Source organism: Fundulus heteroclitus, unplaced genomic scaffold (assembly GCF_011125445.2).
Source record: "Fundulus heteroclitus isolate FHET01 unplaced genomic scaffold, MU-UCD_Fhet_4.1 scaffold_316, whole genome shotgun sequence".
Lineage (NCBI taxonomy): Eukaryota > Metazoa > Chordata > Actinopteri > Cyprinodontiformes > Fundulidae > Fundulus > Fundulus heteroclitus.
The window spans coordinates 19,693-42,500 of NW_023396726.1; the positions used below are offsets into that span (position 1 = coordinate 19,693).

The 22,808-nt window shown below is 36.9% G+C and overlaps 1 protein-coding gene and 1 long non-coding RNA gene across 2 annotated transcripts; one reads left to right on the forward strand and one right to left on the reverse strand.

Annotated features, from left to right (window-relative positions):
* Positions 1-13,878: 13,878 nt before the first annotated feature.
* On the reverse strand, positions 13,879-18,157 carry LOC118559542. Its single transcript, XM_036130258.1, has 18 exons — positions 17,999-18,157; positions 17,717-17,904; positions 17,399-17,541; positions 17,149-17,310; positions 16,876-17,069; positions 16,487-16,663; positions 16,281-16,328; positions 16,049-16,129; positions 15,883-15,957; positions 15,676-15,764; positions 15,278-15,338; positions 15,119-15,169; positions 14,990-15,034; positions 14,775-14,839; positions 14,583-14,688; positions 14,432-14,470; positions 14,060-14,213; positions 13,879-13,971 (listed from the first exon to the last, which is right to left on the reverse strand). Exons 6-18 carry the CDS (start codon positions 16,553-16,555, stop codon positions 13,952-13,954), a joined length of 903 nt encoding a protein of 300 aa, XP_035986151.1. The 5' UTR covers positions 16,556-16,663; positions 16,876-17,069; positions 17,149-17,310; positions 17,399-17,541; positions 17,717-17,904; positions 17,999-18,157; the 3' UTR covers positions 13,879-13,951.
* Positions 18,158-18,307: 150 nt separating this feature from the next.
* LOC118559543 lies at positions 18,308-19,261 on the forward strand. Its single transcript, XR_004928923.1, has 2 exons — positions 18,308-18,417; positions 18,798-19,261. It is a non-coding gene; the product is annotated as an uncharacterized LOC118559543 (long non-coding RNA).
* The last annotated feature ends 3,547 nt before the right edge of the window (positions 19,262-22,808 follow it).

The window sequence follows — 22,808 nt, forward strand, 5'->3', positions numbered from 1 at the left end:
GAAAATAATTGAGAAGCACTGATATATATATATATATATATATATATATATATATATATATATATACTGTATATATATATATACTGTATATATATATATATATATATATATATATATATATATATATATATATATATATATATATATATATATATATATCAATTTAAATAGTTTTGGTTCTGCCCTATGACGTGTCTACGTATATATGTCTGTGGGTGTAGGTACCAGATTGACTCGGGCCGTTTCTCAATATGCGTTCTTGAGCGTTCTCGTGTGCTCGTGTGCTCGTGACACGTCATCAGCCTCAGCCCGAGCACTGTTCCAATGCCGAGAACGCCAAATCGAGAACGCGCCGAATTCCCCGGATGTTGTTCTCGCCCGCCCTCTTTATCGAGCATGCATCAGAGCAGACTTGTGCGTTCTTCAGACTGACCACTTGCCCAGAATGCACCGCGGCCGCAGCTTGATTCCAGACAGCGCAAACAGAGCTCACAGCGGTAAGTTAAAAAATTCCCTTTTCTGCTGCTGTTGTTGTTCAAAAGTACGTTTTAAGATCGTTTGAGGCGAGAACATTATACTTTTAAGCTTTCTCTATGTGGCCTGTTTACAGAGTTAGTGCATAATTAAAAAAAGTAGTGTGCATAATACCGCTGGTTATGATTTATTTGTTTTGTGTTTATCTAACTGACGTGTGTTGCTTTATTAACTCAATACTTGCTGGAATAAATTGTAAATGTCTGCCAAGGACGACTGCAGCATATAAAATAAATAAATAAATAAATTCTATAAATGTTTTTCCTATCTAAGTGAGTTTATTCTGAGTCAGGACACGGATAATTGAGAGGAGAAAGAGGGAAAGAAAACAATAGTAATAATAGTATATGAAAAAACAGACATTTATTTTATACAAATGTTTAATCTTTGGAAAAGAATGAAGGTGTCATATATTTAACACATTATTAACAGTTACTAACATGGTTTAAAACAAAGAAATAAATCCTATTAAGATCTTATACAAATAGACAATGCCTATAAACTTATAATTAAAAATAGTTGGAATAGAAATTATTTAACGATTATTTTATGTATTTTTACAGGTGGTGAAAAAAAAAGAAATGAAGCAGCATGTGAACAAGACTCCAACTGATCTACATTAGGTCAGGTGTAGTCATGTTCACTTAAACATGCAGCCAGCTGGAGCAGCTCCCTGTCTTCAGCCGCTGGATTGTCATGCTCCTCTGGATCAACCTCCTCATCCTCCACGTCCAGCTGGTCACCTGCTGCTATACTAATATTGTGAAGGATGCAGCAGGCGGTGATTACTTTTGGGGCAAACGTCGGGCGGACCTCCAACGCCCTTAAGAAGATGAAACGCCACCGTGTCTTCAGATCACCAAAGACACACTCAACCATTTTCTCACCTTGTGTCTGTTGTAGCGTGCCTCCCCTTGACCTGTACCAAATATAAAATTAACTTGTAATTTAGGTAATATGCTGATATGTCTTAATCTTCTATCCAATTAATATAATCTATGTATCAATTGTGTGTCATTGCTGGCTCTATTTAAGGACAAGAAGGTAAGAGATCTTACTGGCAAGCTGTTTTCCTATGCTCCACAGACCAGCCAGTAGAGGGTCACCAGCACCTCTATCTCCTGTGGCCATCCATGGACCTTCTGGATGGGCAGCAGCTAAAGGAGGAGGACGATGGTGGCCCTGTTTAGCCTGAAGGCTGGTTTCAGGTCCCCTTCATTAAAAAATATTTGGAGGATTGGCACAGAAGTGTTTATCCTCACATATTTTGTTTCTGTTTCTTCCTGTAAATAAAAAATGCCAAATGTTACCATCATTGTTTTTTTCAATTCTCATCTTTTCACACCATAAAACTATACCTGTTTAACATGCAGATTATTATAGTTCTCAAGAAAGAAAAGATAAAATGTATAGTAAATGTAACAAATGGCTTCCCTTATCTGGTATTTTTACCATTTCACTGAAAAAAATGGGCTGAACTAACTGCACATAATTTATAGATTAATCACTGTAAAGGTGGACAGACATAAAAATATGTTTTTTTCCTTTCTTAATGATCAATGCTGTGAAGGTCAGGAGGTGCAATAAAGTAGCTTAACCCTAATGTTACTAATCTTAAAATTGGGTCTTCATTTTAATTATTTATAGAAAAATAGTCACAATTTCAACCTGATCACGTTTTTAATCCCCTCCTCAATGTTTTTTTAAAGATAAAAGTAGGAAATAGGCTGTTGATCTTAAAATGCCTACCAGTTGGCAATAGATGGGCGAGCAAAGCCTGCCTTCTGAGCCTCCTCTGCCGCATCAATCTTCTCCTTGCTCGGATTTGTCTCCTCAGCTGCATCACCTCCTCTTCAGCCTGCTGGTAAAGCTGACCAACGACCGAAGCAACAGCAATATTGCTCGTATTGCTCATTTTGCTTCTACAAAGTGCTGATTTTTAAAGAAGATTCAATCGCCTCTGCAACTACAACACTTACAACTCCCCAGAAATTCCCGCTATTGCTGGTTTTATACCCACAGTTCTGTAATTATTTATATATATTTTATTAAGCTTTTTAGAAATTAATAAAAAAAAAACGTTTTCAATAAGATATGATGGTGTAGTGTATAAATAGTTTTGAACGTTAAAGGAATGCTCAAGCGCTGTGGGTGTGATGACGTCACGAGTATACTTCTCATAGACATCATATACGTAGACGCGTCATAGGGCGCAGGTTCGCACGTCAACGTCACCGCCATATTGTATGTGGCAGAAAAAAGTTGAGTTCTGTGAACGTGGATCAGAGAAGATGCCTCATTCCTGTGCTGCAATAAATACACACACACACACACACACACAAACACACACACACATATATATATATATATATATATATATATATATATATATATATATATATATATATATATATATATATATATATTTATATATATATATATATATATATTTATATTTGTGTGTGTATATGTTATGAGGATCGATTTGTTAAATCTAAACATTGTTGTCTTCATTATTTCATAAAACCGTGTCACTTGTGAACCTTTAGGAACAGACTTTTTGGGGGAGTATTAAAGAGGTAAAATTAATAAAATGAGAGAAAAAAGTCCTAGGTCAATAAAGTAAAAATAAACAAACAAACACAAAAGTGATAATGTTATGATAAAAACATCATATCATGAGAATTAAGGGGGAACATTTCCAGAATACACACAGTTTGCAGAATTATTTTACTCCTGGAGTAATAGGGCCAGGTTAGATTATTTTAAATATTTTTATTCTTTAGGAGAATAAATTCAGGAGAATGAAGCTAAAGGGATACGAAAATAAACTTGTAATATTACAAAAAAAATACTATGAATACAAAGTATATTCAGAGATTAAAGTCCCTCTGATACTGTTTAAGTGACTGAGTAACTGCAGATTTGCCACATTTAAGATGGCGGACGCTCTGACGCATCGCAGCAGAGGCAGAACCCGCCCAACGACGTGTCTACTCTTATATTATGTCTATGATACTTCTGTTCCAATGCACAATACGTGCTGCGTGCTCGCGTTCTCGTCAAGTCCGATCTTCCTGTGTTCTTACCGAGAACAGACTTGACGAGAACGCGAGTACGGACTCGCGGGCCGTTTCTCAATATGCGTTCTTGAGCGTTCTCGTGTGCTCGTGTGCTCGTGACACGTCATCAGCCTCAGCCCGAGCACTGTTCCAATGCTGAGAACGCCAAATCGAGAACGCGCCGAATTCCCCGGATGTTGTTCTCGCCCGCCCTCTTTATCGAGCATGCATCAGAGCAGACTTGTGCGTTCTTCAGACTGACCGCTTGCCCAGAATGCACCGCGGCCGCAGCTTGATTTGAGACAGCGCAAACAGAGCTCACAGCGGTAAGTTAAAAAAATCTCTTTTCTGCTGCTGTTGTTGTTCAAAAGTACGTTTTAAGATCGTTTGAGGCGAGAACATTATACTTTAAGCTTCCCTATGTGGCCTGTTTACAGAGTTAGTACGTAATTTAAAAAAGTAGTGTGCATAATACCGCTGGTTATGATTTATTTATTTGTTTTGTGTTTATCTGACTGACGTGTGTTGCTTTATTAACTCAATACTTGCTGGAATAAATTGTAAATGTCTGCCTAGGACGACAGCAGCATATAAAATAAATAAATAAATACATTCTATAAATGTTTTTCCTTTCTAAGTGAGTTTATTCTGAGTCAGGACACGAAATATTGAGAGGAGAAAGAGGGAAAGAAAACAATAGTAATAATAGTATATGAAAAACCAGACATTTATTTTATACAAATGTTTTATCTTTGGAAAAGAATGAAGGTGTAGTATATTCATCAAATTATTACCAGTTATTAACATGGTTTAAAACAAAGAAATAACTCATTAAGATCTTATACAAACAGACAATGCTTATAAACTTACAATTAAAAATAGTTGGAATGGAAATTATTTAACGAATATTTAATGTATTTTCACAGGTGGTGAAAAAATGAAATGAAGCAGCATGTGAACATGACTCCAACTGACCTACATTAGGTCAGGTGTAGTCATGTTCACTTAAACATGCAGCCAGCTGGAGCAGCATTCTGTCTTCAGCCACTGGATGGTCATCCTCCTCTGGGTCAACCTCCTCGTCCTCCTCTGGGTCAACCTCCTCATCCTCCACGTCTAGCTGGTCCGCTGCCTCTATAGTAATATTGTGGAGGATGCAGCAGGCGGCGATTACTTTTGGGGCAAACGTCAGACGGACTTCCAATGCCCTTAAGAAGATGGAACGCCACCGTGTCTTCAGACCACCAAAGGCACGCTCAATGATGTTTATCAGCCTTGGCGTGGTGTCTGTTGTAGCGTGCCTCCACTTGACCTGTACCAAATATAAAATTAACTTGTAATTTAGGTAATATGCTGATATGTCTTAATCTTCTATCCAATTAATATAATATATCAATTGTGTGTCATTGTTGGCTCTATTTAAGGACAAGAAGGTAAGAGATCTTACTGGCAAGCTGTTTCCCTATAGGATGCACCACAGGCCAGCCAGTAGAGGGTCAGCAGCACCTCTATCTCCTGTGGCCATCCATTGACCTTCTGGGCAGCAGCTGAAGGAGGAGGATGATGGTGGCCCTGTTTAGCCTGAAGGCTGGTTTCAGGTCCCCTTCATTAAAAAATATTTGGAGGATTGGCACAGAGGTATTTATCCTCACATATTTTGTTCCTGTTTCTTCCTGTAAATAAAAAATGCCAAATGTTACCATAATTGTTTTTTTTTTCAATTCTCACCTTTTCACACCATCAAACTATAACTGCTTAACATGCAGAAATTATAGTTCTCAAGAAAGAAAAGGTAAAATGTATAGTAAATGTAACAAATGGCTTCCCTTCTCTGGTATTTTTACCATTTCACTGAAAAATGAGCTGAACTAACTGCACATAATTTATAGATTAATCACTGTAAAGGTGGACAGACATAAAAATGTGTTTTTTTTCCTTTCTTAATGATCAATGCTGTGAAGGTCAGGAGGTGCAATAAAGTAGCTTAACCCTACTGTTATTAATGTTAAAACTGGGTCTTCATTTTTATTAATATAGGAAAAATAGTCACAATTTCAACCTGATCTCGTTTTTAATACCATCCTCAATGTCTTTCTAAAGATAAAAGTAGGAAATAGGCTGTCAATCTTAAAATGCCTACCAGTTGGCAATAGATGGGTGAGCAAAGCCTGCCTTCTGAGCCTCCTCTGCTGCATCAATCTTCTCCTTGCTCGGATTTGCCTCCTCAGCTGCATCACCTCCTCTTCAGCCTGCTGGTAAAGCTGACCAACGACCGAAGCAACAGCAATATTGCTCGTATCGCTCATTTTGCTTCTACAAAGTGTTGATTTTTAAAGAAGATTCAATTGCCTCTGCAACTACAACAATTACAACTCCAACAAAGAAATTCACGCTATTGCTGGTTTTATACCCACAGTTCTGTAATTATTTTAGATATTTTTTATACTTTTTAGAAATTAATTAAAAAAAACCGTTTTCAATAAGATATGATGGTGTAGTGTATAAATAGTTTTGAACGTTAAAGGAATGCTCAAGCGCTGTGGGTGTGATGACGTCACGAGTATACTTCTGTTCCAATGCACAATACGTGCTGCGTGCTCGCGTTCTCGTCAAGTCCGATCTTCCTGTGTTCTTTTTTTTTTTTTTTTTTTTTTTTTTTTTTTTTTTTTTTTTATTGATAATAAAGGGGTTTACAAACAAGCAAAATTAACAATACAAATGAGTAATAAAACAGACAAGACAGTAATGCCAGGGTGTTACATATCAAGCACAAACAAATCGAAAAGCCAATAAATAAATGAAAAATTAACTGAGAAAGATATTAAAGTAGGAGCACAAATCCATTGTCTTAATGGCTTTTCTATTTTTTGAATATTCGAGAGATCTAATATATTGTTTGAATTCCTCTCTAAAGGCTGCAAAGCGAGGTTTCTGATTTGAAAATTTAGATTTATGTATATGATATTTGGCAACGAATAAAATTAGATTGATAATATAAAAATGTTTAGTTTTATTAGTGGGATAAGAGAAGAATCCAAACAACACATTTATATAGTTAAGAGAAAAGCCATCAAGAATTGTTTGGGAAATAAATGTACAAATATCTTGCCAGAAAATACATGAGAAATTACATGACCAGAATAAATGACAGAGATCTTCTTCATGGAGTTGGCAGAATGAACAGTTTGTGTCAATGTCTTTTTTGTATCGTTGCAGGAAAAATTTACAGGGATAAAAACGATGGATAATCTTAAAAGATACTTCTTTGATCTTATTAATAATCAAATATTTAGATGGAAGACACCAGATTTTTCCCCAGTCCAGGTTGGAGGCAAAGTTATTCCAATACGAAATAGCATTTGGAGCAGAGACAATGTCCTTCTGGAATAAGGCATGTATATCACGGTTGTTCTTTCGTTTTATAGTAGAAAAACAGATTTGACCAACATTAGTGTTAGCAGGGTCCAGATCCGGTGGAGTCAGAGCAGAAGTTCTAGAAGATTTAAAAAGCATTATGACACCAGACGGGATGGCATCAAAAACAAGTGCATATTCTTTAGGAGGTATGGGGAGACCAAACTTTTCTAGAAGTTCAGAATATGACATTAAGACTCCATCAGGACTGAAAAGCTGCTGAACTAAAATGATTCCATGTTCAAACCAATTTTCCAAGAACAAAGATTTATGTTTGTACAGAATGTCTCCATTGTTCCAAATATGATAGCGATGGGGCGAAAAATTGTGTTTGTAAATTAGAGACCAGGACAGAAGCATTTGTTTGTGGAAATTAGATAACTTTATAGGGAGTTTTTCAATGTTGTAGTTGCAAAGAAGAATAAATTTAAGGCCACCAAGTTTTGAGAATAAATAGTTTGGTATAAAATTCCAGATTGAGGATGAATTTTTAAGAAACTGTTTAATCCAATTTATTTTGAATGTATTGTTTAAGGTCGAAAAATCAAGAAAATTGAGGCCACCAAGTTCCAATGAGTTCATTAAAACTGATTTCCTGATATAATGAATTCTATTTTTCCATACAAATCTGTAAAGCATTTTATCAATGATGTCAGATGTTTGTTTATTTACAGAAAGAGACAAAGCTGGATAAGTTAAACGGGAGATACCTTCTGCTTTTGCTAATAAAATTCTTCCTTGAATTGATAAATCTCTTTGGAGCCAAGAATTGAGTTTCTTTTGTACATTTTCTATAATAGGGTTAAAATTCAGAGCATTTCTAGAGATTTGATCTTTGTTGATCTTTATGCCGAGATAGGTGACAGAGTCTTTTACAGGAATATTATAGATGGAGGATGTGTTACAATTTTTAAGGGCTAAAAGTTCACATTTACCAATGTTAAGGTAGAGTCCAGACGCTCTAGAAAATTTCTCAACTGTATTAATTGCTAAAGAAACCTGAGAAGCATCTTTTAAGAATAAAGTGGTATCGTCAGCTAATTGACTAATTATAATCTCTTTTTCAGCAATAGTGATACCTTTCAAGTGGTTGAGTTTAATGAAATCTGTAAGTAATTGAGAGCAGATCAAAAAGAGGTATGGGGACACCGGGCAACCTTGCCTCACTCCTCGCTTAAGATCGAATCTGGGAGAGGTACCAGTATGAAGCTTGATTGAACAATTAGCATTTTTATACAAGGTTTTGATTGCTGCACAAAAGTAAGGGCCAAAACCAAATTTCTCTAATGTTTTGAAAATAAAATTATGTTCAATGGTGTCAAAAGCTTTACGGAAATCTAAAAATAATATAAGGCTGTCATCATGACACAAATCTGCATAGTCAATCAGATCCAACACTAGCCTGATGTTGTTAGCTATATGTCTTTGTGTCATGAAACCATTTTGAGTTTCATCAATTATAAAGTTAAGAGCACTTTTCATCCTCATCGCAAAAATTCGAGCTAGTATTTTATAGTCATTGTTAAGAAGGCAGATCGGACGCCAGTTATCGATCAGAAGGGGGTCTTTTTTAGGTTTAGGAATTAAAGTCAGAAGGCCTTGACACAGAGTAGGAGGAAGGGTTTGGTTATGGATGCTTTCTGCAAACAGCCGGTGGAGGAACGGGGCCAGTTGATCTGCAAAGGTGATGTAAAACTCTGAAGTTAGGCCATCAACTCCTGGAGATTTATTGAGTTTTAGATGCTTGATGGCAGACAGGACTTCAGCAGGAGAAAGGGGACTATCACATATATCTCTTTGGTCATCATTAATTGATTTAGTTTCAGTAAGATATGTAAAGAAAGTTTCAGATTCAGATTTATTGTATTGTGATTCATACAACTCACTGTAAAAAGTGGAGCAATACTTTGCTATTGTTTTGGGATCATCAGTGATAAAGTTGTTAATGTTAAGTTTTTGAATTGAGTTGAATTGACCACGGGTTTTTTCTAATTGAAAGAAATATGCAGTGTTTTGTTCCCCTTTCTCCAGCCATTTTCCCCTCGATCTCACAAAGGCCCCCTCTGCTTTCCTTCTGTATATTTCATTTAATTTGTTCTGTTGAATGGTTAAATCCTTTAAATCATTTTCAGATAAATTTTCAGGTAAGTTTTGAGTAATTGCAGTTATTCTGGATATTACATTTGTTTCTTCATCTTTCCTGGATTTAGATAGAGAAGCACCAAATTCTCTGAAATATTGTGAAACCTCAAATTTAAGGAGTTCCCAATTTCTAGTGAAATTGTTATCAATTAAGGCCTTTTTCCAGAAATGGTTTATTAATGAATTTACTTTATTAATTATTAATTCATTTGTTAAGATAGAATTGTTAAGTTTCCAATAATAACTTTTGAATGTGGGAGAAATGTGAGGACTGAGTGAGGCAATCAATGATATTGCTTTATGATCGGTTAAAGGTGTTATTAATATTCTAGGATTAACGTTATTCTTATCCAAGTAATCAGAAACTAACCAGTAATCTATGCGAGACATTAACGTGCGATTCTTATTAGACCAGGTATAATCTCTAGAACTTGGATTTTTGACTCTCCATATATCTATGAGATTAAATTTTTTTATAAAGGAGGACAAGTTAACAGAAGAAGTATTATTAACATTCGGAGGCCATCGGTCTAAGGAGCTATTCAAAGCAATGTTGAAATCCCCTCCCATTAAAATCAGAGCATTTGGGTATTTTGATAACCAGTGTAGAAAACTAGATTCTAATCCATCAAGTAAGAAATCATTTTCAGGTTTTGAATTATATCCATATATATTGGCAAGAAGGATAATGCTGTTGTTGACATTCAGGATTAATATTATATAGTGGCCATTAGGATCACTTTCTGAGTGTAGAACAGAACCATTAAATTTGTTTTTTAAAATAGTGACCCCTGCTGACCTTTCTGAACCATGAGAAAACCATAAATCATTTCCCCATTGAGTTTTCCAAAAGGATGCATCATTTCTTACACTATGTGATTCTTGAAAAAAACAAAAATCTGACTTTTGTTGTTTTGCAAATAAAAATAAAGCTTTTCTTTTAACATTTTCTCTTAAACCCCTGGCATTTAATGAGAAGATTGAAAGGGACAATATAGGAGAAGTGAACACAGAAAACAATCTTCAGATCCCGAATGGTGGGATTTAAACCATGAACTGATTGGAGCTGAAGTGACTCAGCATGTCAAAACATCTAGGAGAAGCCTGCAGTTTGGAACACTATGGCTGCATTAATAACTAGAAAGGACAAACTCAAATTGATGTAAAGGTGCTGAAACGCTGAGGCACCCAACACTTAAACACATTCAGCAGAGCACAGTCAACCAGAATTCAATAACAAACATATAGCCAATTCTTAAACCGTGGAGTGAATTAAGATGATGCAAATGAATAGATAAACTGCTTCCAAGGATTAGAAAATAGAAAGGAAGCCAAATATTAATGTGTAGGTTGTGTAGGTGACCATCTGAGCAGAACCGGAGATCTTACTTATGAAGGGCTTGTAGTGTCCATTAGGACAGGACTGAATTTCTGTCCAGTTGAGGGTAGCGGTGACTTGACTTCTTTTCCTTCAATGATCACTCGGACTCCAGCAAAGTGGGCCTTTTTTCCTTCCTTCCTGGCTGCCTCAATTAATGGCCACAGATTTTCACGCAGAGCTTTGTCAGCTGTGGTGAGATCCTCCGTAAATCTCAGCCTGTTTTCCTTCAGATAGCTGCTGGTTTTAGCCATTTTCCACACCAGGTCGCGGGATGTTCTGTTGGTGAATCGGATCATAGTGGTTCTCGGCGCCCTCTGCTGATCGTTGAAACGACCCAGACGATGAGCGATATCAATATGTTCTTTTATCTTTACCTGGTTCTCTCCAACAACGGCACAGCAGATGTCGCTAACTTTGGCTCTGATGTCCTCATGTTTATCCTCTGGGATTCCGTGTAGCCTTAAATTCCATCTACGCTGATATCGCTCCGTTTCATTTATTCTCATTTCTACTTCAGATAGTTTCTGTACAGTGTTCTTGGATATGGAGCTCATAGTTTTCATGTCAGACTTCAACGTTTCGACTTCCGTAAATATGAAGTCAATTGACTTCTTCAGAGCATCGATGCTAACGGTGTTAAGGGTGACCATATTTTCTAGCTTATCAGAGCGATCATTGATTATCTTAACAATGTTGTCTTGCAGTTGACAGAGAGACAAGTCACCTTTTAGCTTCTTTTCCTCTGGTTTAGCAGGGGTATCTGGGTCGGAATCCGGTAGAGGAGATAGATCAGGGCTCTGTCTGTCCAGGGAACCTATATAGTTGTGATCGGAGGCAGAGACACCTGCAGCTGGATCCGATGGAGAGCAAATCTTGGGACCACTGGTTGCAGCCGATGACATCGTGTCTTTGTGCAAGACTATAGTTGTAGTTTTAGTTTTCCCCTTCTCTTTCCTTTTAAAGCCGTGCTCCAACCGTTGCATCGCAGTATCGATAGGTTCTGGAAGATAACCGTTGAATTCAGAAGTTAGCTTGTTAGCTGCTAGCTCGACGACGTGCTTGAACGCAGTCTTAGCAAAAATGACACTCTTGATCAGGTTGAGTAGAGCAGAAAATAGAAGTTAGGAGTTATAAACATTCCTGGCTCAAAAAGAGAGCATAATGTTAGCAAGGAGGAGTGAAGATTGAAATCTGCGTCTCAGCTATATCACACAGCGATTGGTCCGGCCACCATCTTGAATCGGACCCGATCTTCCTGTGTTCTTACCCACAGACATTTATACGTAGACGCGTCATAGGGCGCAGGTTCGCACGTCAACGTCACCGCCATATTGTATGTGGCAGAAAAAAGTTGAGTTCTGTTATTGTGAACGTGGATCAGAGAAGATGCCTCATTCCTGTGCTGCAATAAATACACACACACACACACACACACACACACACACACACACACACACACACACACACACACACATATTATATATATACATTTGTGTGTGTATGTGTTATGAATATAAGGATCAATTTGTTAAATCTAAACATTGTGGTCTTCATTATTTCATTAAACCGTGTCACATGTGAACCTTTAGGAACAGACTTTTTGGGGGAGTATTAAAGAGGTAAAATTAATAATATGAGAAAAAAAGTACTAGGTAAATAAAGTAAAAATAAACACACAAACACAAAAGTGATAATGTTATGATAAAAACATCATATTATGAGAATTAAGGGGGAACATTTCCAGATTAATCACAGTTTGCAGAATTATTTCACTCCTGGAGTAATGGGGCCAGGTTAGATTATTTTAAATATTTTTATTCTTTAGGAGAATAAATTCAGGAGAATGAAGCTAAAGGGATACGAAAATAAACTTGTAATATTACAAAAAATACTACGAATACAAAGTATATTCAGAGATTAAAGTCCCTCTGATACTGTTTAAGTGACTGAGTAACTGCAGATTTGCCACATTTAAGATGGCGGACGCTCTGACGCATCGCAGCAGAGGCAGAACCCGCCCAATGACGCGTCTACTCTTATATTATGTCTATGTTCTTACCGAGAACAGACTTGACGAGAACGCGAGTACGGACTCGCGTTCTCGTGAATTGAGAAACGGCCGCGTTCTCGTGAATTGAGAAACGGCCACGGCCTCGGGCTGCCAGATTGACTCGGGGGCCTGCGCCTTTTGATTACGTCATAATATGGCAACTCCGCTCGTCACAATATGGCAACGCCACTCGTCACGATATGGCAACTCCACTCAAACAAACTACATTGCGCCCGCGGTCTCTATTTGTCACGAATCTATTTTATTTAGCCAATAAACGGTAATCGTTTGGCACTGTCCGGTAATTGACCAAATACCTATAATACATTAAAACATTAATTTTTTTTACAGATTACAGGAAATGGGTATATATTTTTTTCAGTTCAAACTTTATTCTCATGTAAACACAAACATTTAAACAAAAGAGCTGGTAAAAAATCCCACAGTGTCCTGGTGTTTGCTCCTCTGGACAGGCAGATCCATGGATGACATCCTGGAGATTTAGGAAGGAGAGGAACAATAAACATAGGTGTAATATCTTCATTACACTTGTATCTGATATGTCCATACCCTGTTCAACATTTGTAAAAAAAAAAAATTAAAAAAATTATATATATATATATATATATATATATATATATATATATATATATATATATATATATATATATATATATATATATATATAATATATATATATATAAATAATATATAAATATATTAATAATAATAAAATATATATATATATACTAATTAAATAACTATATGAAGAAGAAAAGTAAAGTAAAACATTAATGACCATAATTTGATTTATGTTCAAGGTATTGTGGGCAACTTGCACATGCACAACAGCATCCCACCTCTGCTCAGAGGGATTGCTTTAAAGAATCTCCCAGTTACAAGGCTTTTCTAATAAATAGCATTACTCAGTTCCTTTTATATTTTACACTTTAATCCTTCTGGATAAACTTCAGTAAGCCAATTGAGTCTAGGCCAGGTATCTAACTGATGTTTACCTATTGCATTTGGCTGCAAAAGTGACTGCAGTATCCAGGGTTGAGTCTTCAGAGTGAATACCTTGCAGCACTCCCCTTTTTCCTTTCCCAACATATCCTGTAGAAAAAAATGAAATAACAAAAAAAAAACCCGAAACAAAACAAAAAGCACACTGATCAATGGCAATTACACTCTGTGTTAAATGACGAATTACAACAATACCGTTTGGATCTATATAGATTCAAGACTATAAAGTTTGAAATATATATACCAGGTGTGTTTTTTTTGTACAGAGTTCTGCATTCGCAGCATGTCTCAATGCTGTACATGGTGTAGAACTCCTCCTTGTATGACAACGAAAACCTGCCCCAATTAGCAACACCTGTAAAAAACTAATTATACACAAACAGTGAACATTTCCAAAGAGCTGGTGAAAATATGCATAAACGATACCACTGTACCCTTAATTACAGCACTTACTGTCAAACCACTGAAAATGCACCCGTCTCCTGAAACCTACAGTGGACATGATGTCTCTGAAGGTGGTGCAGACCAGCCCCAGTGTCATGTAAGCTTGATCTCCTTCTAGGAGTACCACTTCCCCGAGGATCTCAGAGAGCAGACATGCTGACAACTGTAAAATGTAAGTTAGGCAAAACAAAATATATTAAAAGATAATCATTCTGATCATCAAGGCATAAATTGGGAGAAATGAGAGCATGGGAAATTAATGACAACAAACATATTGTATTTCCCTTATGTTTTAATTCATCTGGTGTATTGTATTCAGTGTTGTATGCAGTGTAAGCAGTGTTATGTGCTTGGAGTTTAAGAAAGTTATTAATAGATTACCTCCAATATGAAACATCTGTCATCTTTGGGAAACACAACCTTTTAGGGGAGAAAGGGAAGAAATATGTATGTTTATATGAAATAATCTGGATTTCTTTAATGAGTTGATCATAAACAGAAGAATAGCACTTTGGACCGTCACCAAGATCACCTCATGTTTCCTCTTTCTGGACTTTGGGATCCTGTATATTGGCTCCAGTGACCCTTTCAGTAATGCTGTAGTCTCGCTAGTCCAGTGTGCAAACCTCTGACCATGGCTGTACATTCATGACAGAATAAAAGAGATTAAAGTAATGTGGAAGTAATTTTGTTGTTTTGGGAACTATATTTACAATTGTCTTACCCTTCAATCTGGAATCGTTCCATCAGACTAATGCACCACCACTTCCGAATGTGTACCATGTCCCTCTAAAAAAAATTATTTTAATTACTCAAACAAATGGTAAAGCATGTTCTAGCTTATACTTAGCCTTGTAGAAATTGCAAACAAGTGGTATAGGAAATTTTATTTAAGATCCTTTTTGTACTTGGTCACATGTCAGAAGAAAAAATACTGACCTCAGTAAACAAGAATGGAGCACCTGTGCTGATGCTGAGGGCATACTGTGAAAATCAAATATCTATTCAGTTATGGTGGATTAAAATTATACAAAAAAACGTTTCAATAGAGACTAGATTTTTTTTTACCATTAATATAAAGATGCCACAACAGTTTCCGGTGATCTGGTGAGGGAAACTCTGAAAGAATAGGACAAACATCAAAGAAGAATGTACCAATGTTACAATAAAAATAAAAATGCAGATTTAAGCTTAAAAATACAATCCTAATACACTGGAGAGGTATACCTCGATGTCTTTTCCAACCTTAGTTGTCCAATGGCCTGGAGCAATGTGATGAGCGAGGTCACTGTTAACATCATTAGAAATGCAAATGAGTCACCTCTTACATGTATTAATGTCAGAAAAACAGCCACTGAACAGGACTGAAAAATAATTTTATAGCCATTGAACGAGGCTCAACTTTGAAACAGCCTTTAAACGAGGCTTTAAGCTCATTTTTCTACAACCCAAATATTGGAATTCATAGTATACTCAGTCAGGCAGACTTGATAGCAACGGTTAGAAATTTAATTTTGTCATTTGGCCAATGTGTTGTGTTCCTGCAAATTTTGAATACTATGAATTCTTTAGAACTCCCATACTGAACAAGACACAGAACAGGGCTAATTGTGATGTTACACAACCTAAAAATGCTTTGGAAATGACTGTCGCCAAAGCCATCTGGTTTGAGAGAGTCCAGCAAAAAGAGCTCTTTCTTTGCTGGCTTCAGTACCTGTGAACCATTTTCAAATAAACTTAAGTTATCCTAAGCAGAAAAAAATTGACAAAACTACAGAATACATTGAGCAAAATTTTAATTTGATAGTTCACACAATCTGAAATGGACTCACGCAGAGCAAATAGTGATCTGCTTTTCCTTGCTGTTGGCTCCAGGCAGGGATGATTATGTCTTTTGACAGGTCACGCTTTTGAACAAGTGAATTTGCAGAATTGTATATCAAGACATATTGAGGTGTGTAAAGTAATACAGAGGGTCAAAGGAATAAAACAACTTACGAGAAGAGCGGCCTCTGGCTCCCCCATTTTGGACTTCCATGTTGGAACAACGTACATGTCTACAATGTGGACATCTTTTCCCTACAATGATAAAAATTACAAATTCATAATGGTAAACTGGATTTACAACAGCAATGTTTCACTGTTTAGAGTAGACTAATTAGAAGAAAAAAATTGAAACTATAAGGGCTTAATTCTACATAATGTTTGTTTTAATACATGACAACCATACACGTCTTTGGGCAGCTTCTTGAATCAGCTTGAAGCATGCGTTTCTAATCTGCAACAGAGTTAAAAATAGTAAAGACTTTGTGGATTCATCTGAAATCAATATTCTGGTAAATCTGAGAAAATATTAAATAATGTTTCTTATAATGTTATGATTAATTAAAACATAATACATAACTCCATAGACATATATTTCCTTTTCACCATCACCTTTGCATGGAGATCTGCAATGTCTGCAGCCTTGGCCTCCAGGTCTTCTTCTGTCTCCTCAATCACCATGACACGTTTGTCATCATCCCCTTTTTCTTGCGTTGTGTTGTTTATTACACCTGGTGTGCGGGGGTGTCTTCCAAACAGAGCACCATAGGGTGTGTACTTTGTAAATCTCTGTGAAAAAAAATACAATCATTAGCATTTTACAGTCTTCTATGTCCGTGTGTTGATGGAAAACTTCATACGGATCAGCAGGCATTTTCTCTCAATCCTCAATTTTTGCAAGAATAAAGTGCCATTTGAGTGATTCTGACCAATCTCTCTTGATTTTTTAATTAATACATGGACATGTCGTGGACATGTTGCTGGTACACTGTCTTACACACCTGTTTGGATGTGTTGATGCCTGCTACTACTAACGTAGATGGATGTCCCAGTCGTTTTGATCCTCCCCACAGTATTTGGCTAATGCAGTCTTGATATTGCGGTTGGTGCGCTCATCCTGTCCATTGGCCTGGGGATGGTAGGCTGATGTTATACAGTGTTTGACACCCAAAGCTTCAAACACACCACGGTTGACCTGTAGACACATTTGTATAGCTTTGAGTGATACAATATGATTCATTACAAATATACATTATTTGTAAATAAAACTGTACCTCATTTACAAATTCCCGCCCCTGGTCGGTTATAATCCTCTCTACCAGTCCAAAGTCAAGCAAATATTGACAATTTTTTTGGACTCCTCAGTGGCACTTTTGTTGTAGAGGGATTTTGCCACCACCCACTTGGTGAATAGGTCTGTGGCAGTTAGAATGAACCTGCAACATACAAGCAGATTGTTTTGAACATAATTTGTATCCATGACTGTCATGTTCTCTGTTCTCTTTATCAAAAATGTAATATTACCGTTTGCCCTTTGCGGTGGTAGGAAGGGGACCAATTAGATCTATCCCAAGGACAGTCCATGCTTCCTGGACTTGGATAGGATGAAGGATGGGTGCCACAGTTTTTATTTTTTCATGGTGCTGACAGCGAGGACACTCATCAACCTTTAAAATAAGTGATTAAATAATTGCAGTTAATTTCCTCACAAGTACACTGTATATTTGAAGCAATGTAGGGACTATAATAAATGAAAAGCATCACAGTTTAAACAGAACTTGGCAAATCTAATAGCATAGCCTAATTTTCATTCAGAAGAATAAACAATTAGAAAAATCTTACCCATTTTTTGACATCCTCTCTTAAGGTTTTCCAGTGGTAGGAAGCTAACACCTTCTCTACTGTGCGGCGCCTGCCATGATGTCCTCCGCTACCAAGGTTGTCATGGCAACTCCTTAAAACCTCACAAACCTGAGCTTGAAACACCACCAGACGGAGCTTGCCCTGGTAGTTGTAATACAACTGCCCATCTAACGCAACAAATAAAACATTCATTTAGATACTGCTCTAGAAACACAGTTTAATTCATATTTTTGCACATTTGTCAGTCACACTGGTACTTACTTTTAACAGTATAATGTTTTGATGTCTTACGAATGGTTGCCTTTCTGGTATCAGGACTTGAACAGGATGTAGTTAGGCTGTGGTAAGTCCCTTTTGAAAGATAATGAAGAATTTCTTCGTAAAACTGATCCATGGTTAATAAACCGCAAAACCGCAAAACCGCTCTCGAAGAATACCTACAATACCGCTATAATTACGTCAGTAAATTGTCCGGACCAATCACAATGTTTTGCGTGTCCGCGCAAACCACAGACATTATATGACGTAGACGCGTCATTGGGCGGGATCTGCCTATGCTGCGATGCATAGATATCCATAATAAAGGCTAGATGTCTTACGGCGGAGTCTCAAACGTCATCACCGGCGGCCATCTTGCCTCAGGCAAGCTTTCTGGCGTGCTCTGTGGTACCTAATGTAAGGTGAGTGATCAGCACGAACACAAATACTCTTATCTCATTGAATTCTTGACGGATTTACAAACAGTTTGGTTTCTTACAAACGTTATGAACGTGGCTATAATTCTTGATGCATGAACATGTCAAAATTGCAGATTTTCTTGTTGAAAAATAACTTAATCATGCAGCATAGTTGCGCATCACGGCTACTTGCGCAAGTTATCAAGGCTGAGACCACTGGTCAATTATATAGGTTTTACTGACACCAATAACGATTGTATGACAATTACTCTTTGGTGTAAATTTGAGGGAAATCAATCTCACAATGGTCCAAAAAGATAAATGTTCCCCTAATTTCCCCATGGTTATTATAAATTATTTTAATATACCAACTCTTATTTCAGGATTTGTTGAGCGACGGGCTCTGAAGAAGCTGTCCTGTGATGTCTGCCGTGCCAGCTTGGTAACAGATGCTGCATCTGCCATCAAGGACCAGAGCTACCACCTGCTGAAGTTAAAAAACAATGGAAATCTGGTGATTCCATCAGAAGGCACAGTGATGTGGTCAGGACAGCAGAGTGGGTCATTCGTCAGACCTCATGTACCAGACGATCACAGCCTATCAAAGTGCTAGAGGTCGTTGTACGGAAGAGGATAGGGTCAGAGGATGTGTTTGTGCTCAGAGAGCACATCGGAGAAACACAGTATGGCATAGACAGCCACCACCATACGCTGTTAACGTTGGTTGTGTCCTTGTTTTTTAAGTTAAGGCTGCACCACATTGCCAAAATAACTAACCTTAGCTTACAGAGCAACAACATGCAACAGAAGCTCAATAAAACCGTCCTTTTCAAAGGGCATTAGCCAAGCTATGTTTTTTGGGTCATTTTTTAAATCTCTGTCTTCCATGTGTATACCATCACAGTAGTGTAGGTGGGGATTTCAACATGCTACATCTATATATACTTGTGAATGGGACTATTGTACCAATTTTAATAGCAAATTAATGTCACTTTTACAATGGTTTAAAAATAGGAACTTTTGTGTAATTACTCCTGATATATAATCCGAATAGTCTACATGAAACTTCAAAGTGTTACCTTTAATTTGAAACCTGGATTATGCTTCTACACCAAGAGGTTGCCACACAACAAGCCTTTTTTGTCAGTATTTCATATTTTATTATAACAGTAATATTCATATTATAAAAGTATGTATGTAAATATAAATAAATTAGAACTGTGGAATAATTAATCACACCCTAATAAAAGTGTTTATATATATATATATATATATACACACACAATTATATATAATTTGAAACCTGGATTATGCTTCTACACCAAGAGGTTGCCACACAATAAGCCTTTTTTGTCAGTATTTCATATTTTATTATAACAGTAATATTCATATTATAAAAGTATGTATGTAAATATAAATAAATTAGAACTGTGGAATAATTAATCACACCCTAATAAAAGTGTTTATATATATATATATATATATATATATAATCATGTTGCCATTGAGTTTTATTAGCATATATTGATTTAACATAAATACCTTGTGCATTTGTATATTTATTGCACCTGTATGTTCTATTCAATGTTCTTTTTATATGAAATTCCATGGTTATAATTATTCATAAGTGTGCAGTGTCATAACTACATGTCTGACTTTTGTTTAACAAACCAAACAGTTTGAGAATCGTTAGACAATTGAGGAAGTTATGGTTATTTAAGTACATGCGCCATTGAAACACAATGTTACGAATGAGCGAGCTGCCTGTGGCAAGATGGCCGCCACGTGCGGACATCGACCCCCATTGGCCAGCAGCGCGGACGAGACATCTAGCCTTTATTATGGATATCTATGCTGCGATGCGTCAGAGCCTCCGCCATCTTAAATGTGGCAAATCTGCAGTTACTCAGTCACTTAAACAGCATCAGAGGGACTTTAATCTCTGAATATACTTTGTATTCGTAGTATTTTTGTTTTTGTAATATTACAAGTTTATTTTTTGTATCCCTTTAGCTTCATTCTCCTGAATTTATTCTCGTTACAAATGCAGACCGCGGGCTCAATGTAGTTTGTTGCCATAATGTGACGTCATCGGGAGGCGCAAGGCCCATGGCGAATTCGGTGACGTCATCGGAAGGCGCAGGGACCATGGAGAATTTCTTCGTAAAATTGTCCGTTTACAAACCGCAATCCCGCTTTCGAATAAAACCTACACCCCGCTATAGTTACTTTAGCAAGCTGTCCAGACCAATCAAAATGTTTTGCGCAATTGTGCAAACGTTAAAACAATTATGTATTGTGACGTAATCAAAAGGCGCAGGCCCCCCGAGTCAATCTGGCAGCCCGAGTCAATCTGGTACCTACACCCATAGACATTGGCCGTTTCTCAATATGCGTTCTTGAGCGTTCTCGTGTGCTCGTGTACTCGTGATACGTCATCAGCCTCAGCCCGAGCACTGTTCCAATGCTGAGAACCATAGACATATATAAAGAGTAGACCCCGCATCGACCGCTCTCGCCTATAGGCGCTGACGAGATTTAGGGGCGCCATCTTGGGGCGGTCGACAACTCCGCTAAGTCTAATGTGTTAACCAGGTGCAGAATCAATTTTAATCAACTATAACTCATTTAATGTTGAACTAATTTTCACATTTGTTTTGCTTAAAACTTTAAAACTATAGCTATTATAACAAATGGTCCAATGCGTTTAAATAATCTTAGTGGGGTTAAAAGTAATAGAATATTCTGACATGATGTATGTATGTTTCAAAACACAGCCACGCACACATTTTTTATAATTTTTTTATTGCTATATAAACAAACACATTTGTACATGTACATATGTACATATACTTCCCAAAAATAACCCGTGATGGGCGAAATCTGTAAAGTAGTAACCATTATTTTTTTTACAATTATTATATACAATGAAATACACTATAGTATATTGAAACCATAGAACAAAACCTTTTTACCGGCCCAAGCATTTGTTTAACAAATGAAAGTACTATATAAACGTTTTTTATTATTATTTACAAATAAGCTGTAAAATAATAATTTTAATCAATACGAACTGAAGGCTTCAAATTGCGGAGATCAGCGCGGCCCACCGCGACCCGAGTCATTGGATTAGAACGGGAGAAAATGAAAAATTAATATAAAAAAATACAAAGTACAGTAGGACAAATAGTGACTCGTGTGTATTTCACTGCTCTTTTGACTGAGGCGCTGCATCCGTGACTCCGCTCTGTAGCGTTTTTTTCTTCTAAAGCCCGCGGTGCAGGAGCGGGAGAAGAACACATTTTTATCGGTAGTTGTCACTCTTTTTTCTTCTGGGCAAAAAGATTCTTATAAACCGACACGCCACCTGATGAGAACTGTAATGAACGGCTCATCAATGCAAATCCGTGAAGCAGCGAGACCGTGAAAGGTGAACCGCAATATAGCGAGGGTTCACTATATATATATATATATATATATATATATATATATATATATATATATATATATATATATATATATATATATATATATATATATATGCTGTTTATTCACTAATGTCTAACAACAACTTTGTATCTCCTATAGAAAACTTACATTCTGATCAAAAATATAAACAATGTCTTTTCATCTTGCTTGTGAAAGTTATTCCTCGAGCCCTGACATAAATAGTCCCTCGATTTAAACAAAAATGAGCCGCACAGTGCTGAGGTATCATTAGTGTGTCAGCTTGAATCAGCAGGATTAGGTATCAAGTCGACCGCCCCAAGGTGGCGCCCGTAATTCCTGCGCAGCGACAGTCAATGCGGGGTCTACTCTTATATTATGTCTATGCTGAGAACGCCAAATCGAGAACGCGCCGAATTCCCCGGATGTTGTTCTCGCCCGCCCTCTTTATCGAGCATGCATCAGAGCAGACTTGTGCGTTCTTCAGACTGACCGCTTGCCCAGAATGCACCGCGGCCGCAGCTTGATTTGAGACAGCGCAAACAGAGCTCACAGCGGTAAGTTAAAAAATTCCCTTTTCTGCTGCTGTTGTTGTTCAAAAGTACGTTTTAAGATCGTTTGAGGCGAGAATATTATACTTTTAAGCTTCCCTATGTGGTCTGTTTACAGAGTTGGTGCGTAATTAAAAAAAAGTAGTGTGCATAGTACCGCTGGTCATGATTTATTTGTTTTGTGTTTATCTGACTGACGTGTGTTGCTTTATTAACTCAATACTTGCTGGAATAAATTGTAAATGTCTCCCTAGGACGGCAGCAGCATATAAAATAAATAAATAAATACATTCTATGAATGTTTTTCCTATCTAAGTGAGTTTATTCTGAGTCAGGACACGAATAATTGAGAGGAGAAAGAGGGAAAGAAAATAATAGTAATAATAGTATATGAAA

Coding starts and splice junctions, on each gene's coding strand:
- LOC118559542 (XM_036130258.1), bottom strand. CDS start 16,555: ATGGTGATTGAGGAGACAGAAGAAGACCTGGAGGCCAAGGCTGCAGAC. Junction 16,130..16,280: donor AAGAAGCTGCCCAAAGACGT/GTATGGTTGTCA, acceptor TTATCATTGTAG/GGAAAAGATGTCCACATTGT. Junction 13,972..14,059: donor GCATTTTCAGTGGTTTGACA/GTAAGTGCTGTA, acceptor GTGTATAATTAG/TTTTTTACAGGTGTTGCTAA.